This window comes from Hemibagrus wyckioides, linkage group LG13 (assembly GCF_019097595.1).
Source record: "Hemibagrus wyckioides isolate EC202008001 linkage group LG13, SWU_Hwy_1.0, whole genome shotgun sequence".
Classification (NCBI taxonomy): Eukaryota; Metazoa; Chordata; class Actinopteri; order Siluriformes; family Bagridae; genus Hemibagrus; species Hemibagrus wyckioides.
Genome location: NC_080722.1, coordinates 14,162,383 through 14,170,923, shown reverse-complemented (window position 1 = coordinate 14,170,923; position 8,541 = coordinate 14,162,383). Strand labels below are relative to the sequence as shown.

The 8,541-nt window shown below is 40.1% G+C and overlaps 1 protein-coding gene across 1 annotated transcript; it reads right to left on the bottom strand.

Moving 5' to 3' along the window:
* Positions 1 to 1,673: 1,673 nt before the first annotated feature.
* On the bottom strand, positions 1,674 to 8,541 carry trub1 (TruB pseudouridine (psi) synthase family member 1). The gene is made up of 8 exons (XM_058405541.1): positions 8,388 to 8,541; positions 8,139 to 8,237; positions 8,000 to 8,055; positions 7,768 to 7,849; positions 7,599 to 7,671; positions 5,170 to 5,309; positions 3,348 to 3,404; positions 1,674 to 3,213 (listed from the first exon to the last, which is right to left on the bottom strand). The coding sequence occupies exons 1-8, from the start codon at positions 8,512 to 8,514 to the stop codon at positions 2,939 to 2,941; spliced, it is 909 nt and encodes a 302-aa protein (XP_058261524.1). The 5' UTR covers positions 8,515 to 8,541; the 3' UTR covers positions 1,674 to 2,938.

Sequence of the window (8,541 nt, the reverse complement as noted above, 5' to 3'; positions counted from 1 at the left end):
TTTATAATTTACCTAAAAGCCTTTTAGCATGTTTTGCGTCATAATAAAAAACCTGGCCACTTACACTGATCAGCCATAACATTATGACCAACTGTCTAATATTGTGTTGGCCCCTTCTTCCACCATTCCGTGGTCCAGTTCTGATGCTCACGTGCCCAATGTTGGCAATTTCGGTGGTGCACAGGGGTCAGCATGCACACCCTGTCGGAACAAACTATGATGCACTGTGTATTCTGACACCTTTGTTTAAGAACCAGCAGTAACTTCTTCAGCAATCTGAGCAACAGTAGCTCGTCTGTTAGATCAGATCATACAGGCCAGCCTTCACTCCCCACATGCATCAATGAGCCTTGACCACCCATGACCCTGTCACCGGTTCACCACTGTTCCTTCCTTGGACCACTTTTGATAGATACTGACCACTGCAGACCGGGAACACCCCACAAGAGCTGCAGTTTTGGAGATGCTCTGATCCAGTCATCTAGCCATCCTTCCGCTTTCTGGGCACCACCATCAACCAGGAGCTCAAGTGGGAGAAGAACATCAGCTCCCTCACTAAGAAGGCTCAGCAGAGGATGTATTTCCTGCGGCAGCTGAAGAAGTTTCTCCTCCCTGAGAAGATGCTGGTGAACTTCTACACTGCCATCATCGAATCTGTCCTCACATCCTCCATCACAGTCTGGTTTGCTGCAGCTACAGCCAGGGACAAGGCCAAGCTTCAGTGTGTCATCCACTCTGCTGAGAAGGTGATCGGCTGCAGTCTTCTATCTCTTCAGGAGCTGTACCTCTCCAGGACCCAGAGACGGGCAACCAAGATTGCAGCCGACCCCTCTCATCCCGGAAACAAACTTTTTCAGTCCCTCCCCTCACACCACAAGAAGAGTTTCTTCCCCACTGCAGTCAGCCTGCTGAACAGTGCCTCACCCAACCCGGACACTCACTTTCACATTCTAAATTGCACTACTGATCATTCAAACTCACACTTTTGTACACAATACTTCTCATTCTACAATGTGTACATACCTCACATCTGTATATGTTACAGTCACTTTCACTTTTTACATTTTTCTATTGCACTAATTTCCATACAAGTCACCTTATACAGTATTTATATAAATTATTTACCTGTGTATATGTTTGCACCTGACACCAAGACAAATTCCTAGTACTGTAAAGTGCTCCTTGCTGACCCTTTGCTGTACCTGGCAATAAAACTTTTTCTGATTCTGATTCTGATCTGGCCCTTCGTCAAACTCGCTCAAATCCCCATTTCCAAATCCATTTTTCCTGCTTCTAACATCAACTTTGAAGACAAAATGTTCACTTGCTGCCTAATATATCCCACCCACTAACAGATGAGGAGATAATCAGTGTTATTCATAAGGTTATGCCTGATCAGTGTATTTTAGAAGCAACATTATCGTGTTGGTCAGTTGTCTGTTTAGCTGGTAAAAAGTTTAACACCATATTCAAAGCTGACCCTGGTTTTAAACCAGCGTACATTTAATAAACAACATTTATTGTTTTATTCAAAAGAAAGGAACTTGTGTACACCCTGAAGGAAGAGCAATAACAAAAACTGATGTTGAATTATTAATAGTTTTAATATGGCAAATGAAACAATAAACTAGATCAGTTGAATTGAATTGGCTAATTTCAATAACTGGCTAAGATAAAAATAAAAATATGAATACTGATAAGAAGCTAGCCAGTACGACTAACATCATTTTATATGTCTAATCACTTTATATGACTAAATTAAACAGACTTTTGTTTGTTAATTAGGTCTTTAATTTAGTCACTGCAAATTAAAACTCACGATGTCTTAACATACTACAAACCCTTAAAAAATGTAAGTAATGGAAAATTACAGCCCGCACCTTTTGATGCTTATGTTGTATTTTTGTCTGTTTTTTTTTCTTCCTCAAGACCATTTAAGGCACAAGTTTAAATAATTCTTTTGTATTGCATTACTTAATAGTACAGTTGTGACGTGAATAAACATTGTACCACTCGCTAGTGTGCTGTATTATTTCTGTCTATACAACATTAAACACAATTATAAGACACACTATTGTTTCATTATTGGCTTTATTTCTGCCAATGCCAAGAGGTCTGCTGAACATAAACATCAGTTAATTCTTTCCGTAAAACAATATATCAGGCTTGGCTACTACAAGTATTAAAAAAAAAACAAAAAAAAAAACAAAAATAAAGCCTGAATTTCCCTTTAGCTCAACATTTCAGCTGCCGACTCATTAACAGCAGAATTCTCACATCGCTAGGATTCAGTTGCTTATGAGTGCAGATGTCTGCTTTGAAATGACATTTTTGTGGTTTATGTTCCTTCTCTGTTTTATATCAAAACAAAATTCAGTTCTTGCACTTTCCCCCCAAAATACTTTCTTTTATTTTATAATTTAAAACATATACCATCTGGGCCAGCTTTTAATTATAAATGAGGTTCAACTTAAAGGTCAGCACCTCTGTGGCAGATTATTATTTTCGAGTGGGGGAAAAACAGTGCAAGTATGTCAGTTCCTCTCTTGCACCATAACCACAAGAAGATGCCAAATGGCGTATGGCCATTACAAAAAAAAAACAAAAAAAAACAGAGCAGTTTAGCCTCACCACAAATTGCCTGAGGTTCAAGAAAAACAAGTATCAGTGCTTTTGGAACATGAGGATGGCAGCCAAGAGAACATTGTTATAAAACAATTCCACTATAAGGAATTCTGGTGCAACTCACAAGGGCTTTTTGATGTGGTGAAGCTGATTCTCTCCATTACTCACTGCATGATTATATGACAACTTGTTTGTTGCCATTTGTTACGAACTCAATTAAGCATTTAATGGAGTAGTCACAAATCAACAGAATGAACATAACTGTTCGGAATTAGTGCCTCCTGCACTCCCCTCCCCACCAACAGAGTGCTCTTTAATCGCTGCTGTGTTTATGGTCTTCACCAACGGCATCAGATCTGCTGTGTTGGAGATCTTTTGCAGCACATTCGGAGCCGTGCTGGGAGGCGGCGTCCTGCCTTTTGCTTTTTTTGCTCGCTTTTTGCACAGCTGCAGGCTTTGGGCAGGGCTGTAATACCTCAGAAATGTCCTGGAAGGTCCAGCGCTCCTCCCTTAACACATGTTCTTGTAGAGTGAACTGGCCCTGCTTTGTCCGGGTCAGCTCCCGTACATGAGCACATGAAGACAATGCTGCAGAGGGAAGACGACGACACACACACACACACACACACACCTTATGCCCAGAACACCAAAACATTTTAAATATGATGGTGTCTAAATATAAACTTGATCAGTATAGAACAATGGAAATTTCACCCATTTACCTTTTCCCAGATCATCCACCAGGCTTCTGACATAAAACCCTCCACCACACTCAACATCTGTTAACATGAAAAGCACACTGATGACTGTTATACTCTATTACATACTGCTAGTGATGAATATCGTTTTAAATTTATACTTATGTTTATTTGTCAATGAAAGACAAAATAAAGAAAATGATTTAATCTATTAATTAAAAATATATACACTCTCCAACATCTGGAGTTATTCAATCAGTCAATAAAGTGGCAGCAGCGCAATGCATGAAATCCTGCCAATACAGGTCAGGAGCTTCAGTTAAAGAGTTTAGTGAGTGTACACTTTATGTTTCTGTTATATCTTATGTGCTTGTAGAGAGTTCTCCATAAGCTATATCATGTTTATTAAGATATTGTTCTGGTTGACTGCACCCAAGATTAATTAAACACTGAAGAAACATGGCACAATGCAGGAAGACCTTGGTTTTACAACTACCTGAGGCTGGGAGGTAGCCAGTGGCTGAGGAGAACACTTACACTCACTGAAAACCTTATTAGGAACAAGATACTAATATTGGATACCCTTTGCTCCTTCAGTATTCATGCCATGGATTCCACAAGATGTTGGAACCATTCTTTTGAGATTCTCATCATGCAGTTCCTGCAGTTTTCAGGTGCATTTTTACGATGTGAATCTCATCTGAATCTACTGGATTTGGATCCGGTGACTGGGAAGGCCACTGAAGAACCCTGAAGTCATTGCCATGTTCATGAAACTAGTTTAAGACTTTTGCTTTGTGACATGGTTTGTTATCATGCTAGAAATAACCACTAGAAGATGGTAACTTGTGACCATGAAGGAATGCACAAAGCTAATACAAAGTTAGTAACAATACTCAGATAGGTTGTAGCATTAAAGTGATTATTGATTGGTATTAATGGCCCAAAGTGTATCCGGAAACCATTTCCCACACCATTACACCACCTCCACAAGCCTGGACTATTGACACAAGGCACACTGGATCCATGCCATTGGTGCCAAATTCTGATCATACCATCTATGAGTCTCAGGAAAATTGAGATTCCTCGGACCAGGCTACATTTTTCTTGTCTTCAACTGTCCAGTTTTGGTGAGCCGGTGCCCACTGCAGCCTTTCTGTTCTTGGCTGACAAAACTGATGCATTTTTCTGTTTTTGTACCCTATCTCCCTCAAGGTGCGAGATGTTTTGCATTCTGCTCATCGCTGTCATACGGAATAGCTATCTGAGTTACTGTAATCTTTCTGTCAAGTCAAACCAGTTTGGCCATTCTTTGTGACCGCTCTCAAAAAGGTCTTTCTGTCTGCAGATTTACTGCTCCCCGGATGTTTTTTCTAATTACACCATTCTGAGAAAACTCTCGAGACTGTTGTCCCAGAAGATCAGCAGTCAGCATAGAAACATTCAAACCAGTTTGTGCAACACCATTAATGCTGCCAGAGTCAAAATCACTGAGCTCACATCCACTCCTCAATTCTGCTGGTTGACCTGAACGTTATCCAAAGGTCTGTTTCTGCGTGATTATATGCACTGCAGTGCTGCCAGATGATTGGTTGATTAGATGACTGGATGAATGAGCAGTTGTTCCTAATAAAGTGTTTCATAAGTGTATACTAAAACCATTTTCCTATTTTTTTTTTTTTTAAGTGTAAAGCCTTACAAAAATACAGAAGTAATTTGATAAGAAATACAATAAATATATAAAGGCATTAAAATTGAATAAAAACGTTTCTGCCATTTATCAGCAAATGACTGTAGCCCACTAACCAAAGATCAGAAAGAGTGACATTTTAATATTTCTACTAACCCAAAGTGAAGAGTGGGGGATTAAAGTCTTGTAAGGTGATGCTGTAAACTGTAACAGGACGTGCCGGCTTAGCTTCCACTTTATGACCTTCTTTCAACAAGGTAGAAAGGCGCTTGCCATCTTTTTTCAGTGCCGAGTACCTACGTGATCAAATGTAAAATACTGACATGAATGCATCTACGATAAACATGAAAAACACTGTAAAATGCAACTGTTTCATGCAAATATAACATTTTCATAAGATGTCAAAAGACCTTGAAATGATTTTTCTTCCCTAAAAATGTGTTTCTATAGATAACATTTCCAGTAAGCCAGTATACAAGTGGGTGACAATTTAAAGGAAAAATCATTGGCTGTTACAGTGAGGGAAAAAATCATTTGATCCCTTGCTGATTTTGTACGTTTGCCCACTGACAAAGAAATGATCAGTCTGTAATTTTAATGGTAGGTTTATCTGAACAGTGAGAGACAGAATAACAACAAAAAAAAATCCAAAAAAACATTTTATACATTGTTGTTAAACATTTTATACATTGATTTGCATTTTATTGAGTGAAATAAGTATTTGACCCCTTTGCAAAACATGACTTAGTACTTGGTGGCAAACCCTTGTTGGCAATCACAGACGTCAGACATTTCTTGTAGTTGGCCACCAGGTTTGCACACATCTCACATCTCAAGGAATTTGGGCCCACTCCTCTTTGCAGATCCTCTCCAAGTCATTAAGGTTTTGTGACTGACCCTTCAGCTCCCTCCACAGATTTTCTATGGGATTAAGGTGTGGAGACTGGCTAGGCCACTACAGGACCTTAATGTGCTTCTTTTTGAACCACTCCTTTGTTGCCTTGGCCGTGTGTTTTGGGTCATTGTCAGGCTGGAATAACCATCCACGACCCATTTTCAATGCCCTGGCTGAGGGAAGGAGGTTCTCACTCAAGATTTGACGGTACATGGCCCCGTCCATCGTCCCTTTGATGCGGTGTGGTTGTCCTGTCCCCTTAGCAGAAAAACACCCCCAAAGCATAATGTTTCCACCTCCATGTTTGACGGTGGGGGTGGTCTTCTTGGAGTCATAGGCAGCATTCCTCCTCCTCCAAACACGGCGAGTTGAGTTGATGCCAAAGACCTGGATTTTGGTCTCATTTGACCACAACACTTTCACCCAGTTCTCCTCTGAATCATTCAGATGTTCACTGGCAAACTTCAGATGAGCCTGTACATGTGCTTTCTTTAGCAGGGGCACCTTGCGGGCGCTACTGGATTTCAGTCTTTCACGGCGTAGTGTTACCAATTGTTTTCTTGGTGACTATGGTCCCAGCTGCCTTGAGATCATTGACAAAGTCCTCCAGTGTAATTCTGGGCTGATTCCTCGCCGTTCTCATGATCATTGAAACTCCATGAGGTGAGATCTTGCATGGAGCCCCAGACCGAGGAACACTGACAGTCCTTTTGTGTTTCTTCCATTTGGGAATAATCGCACCAACTGTTGTCACCTTCTCACCAAGCTGCTTGGCGATGGTCTTGTAGCTCATTCCAGCCTTGTATAGGTCTACAATCTTGTCCCTGACATCCATGGACAGCTCTTTGGTCTTGGCCATGATGGAGAGTTTGGAATCTGATTGATTGCTTCCTTCTGTGGACAGGTGTCTTTCATACAGGTGAGCTGAGATTACAGTATGAGCACTCTCTCAATCTCAGCTCCTTACCTGTATAAAAGACACCTGGGAGCCAGAAATCTTTCTGACTGATAGGGGATCAAATACTTATTTCACTCATTAAAATACAAATCAATGTAGAACTTTTCTGAAATGTGTTTTTCTGGATTTTTTGTTGTTATTCTGCCTCTGACTGTTTAAATACACCTACCATTAAAATTACAGACTGATCATTTCTTTGTCAGTGGGCAAACGTACAAAATCAGCAGGGGTCAAATAATTTTTCCCCTCACTGTATATACTGTGGATGCAGTTTGATGACATGGCTTCAGGTCACTGTAAATGCTGGGATAAAACATCTATTTTGACGGGAGTTTTTTCTTCCAAGATGTCATTGTAACCACTCAAAGAGCATGAAGCTCACCGAATGGTGCGATGAGGATGAAAATGATATAAATCATTTGTTATGGTCTTCACCAGATCTTAATCTATTTGCATACATATGGAAGGTTTAAAACTCTCACCCTCTCCATCTTCAAAACTACAACAGTCATGTAAAATCAATGCCAAGGTGCACTAAACCTGGTCTAGTTAACAAAAAGGAATTTCCTTTCATTTGTCACCCATATGATATATAAAACTCAATTAATTAAAATGATTATTATATTATTGCATTCATATATACTTTATTCTAACAAGAAAATGGCATCACACATGGCTTAGTGTTGTGATCATCAGAAGGATAAGGACATCAGAATGAACTGAAAGACTCACAGAGGGGGCACCTGCATGATTTCACCAGTGAACTGCTTCAGCTTGTCTTCAAATGCCTCTCTCGTTATGTGATCTTGAATAAAAGACAACAACAACAAAAAAAACAATGAGCATGAATATTGGGCATCGGGCTTTCTTCTAGAGTTGAAATATTTATAATACAACATACCATAGCTTTTCTCCTCAACAACACTTCCTGTAGCGTCAAAGGAATCGGTTGCTTTACCCAGCTCTCCTACAGCTGTGTATTTCTTTAAGCAGTTGTGGAGAATAAATAAATAAATAAATAAAACAAACACTTCAGCATCATTGGACCTGCATCTTGCTCCAAAACAATTAAACTGTTTTAACAATAAATGAATAATAATAAGATGATGATGATGATGAAGAATTTGGCCTACCTTCGATCCAGAAAGCATGGAGGTGAGCATCTTTGTCCCTTCACCGATACCAACAACTGCAAGACATTGACATTTAGTTTAATATCATTCCACCTGCTCATCATGTGTGTGTGCTTTGTGTGATGTAGCTGTACCGTACCCAGAACACCTGAAGCAGCGCTGTCCAGAGTCCCACCATGGCCCAGTTTGATAGCCTGCTTCTTCCTTTTTCGAGGGTTTGCTTTATCTACACCAGCCTCTGATGAGAGAATACACTTACAGGATTAACACAATATAATCTACTCCGTTCACATGCATGTAGAAATGCATACACTCCATGGGTTAGATACACAACAACCGGTTAGATACACAACAACTGCTCTCTCTGTAAGTAATGAACTCTGCCTACCTTTTAACAGCGCTTGTTTCAGTGTGTTTAACACGTCTGCAGACGTGGGTCCCGATTTCTTATATATGGCGAATACGCCATTTAAGGATTGTAACTTTGATAAACTAGTGCTGTTTACTGCAGCCATGCCGTTCACAGTCACTCCTCCTAGTTA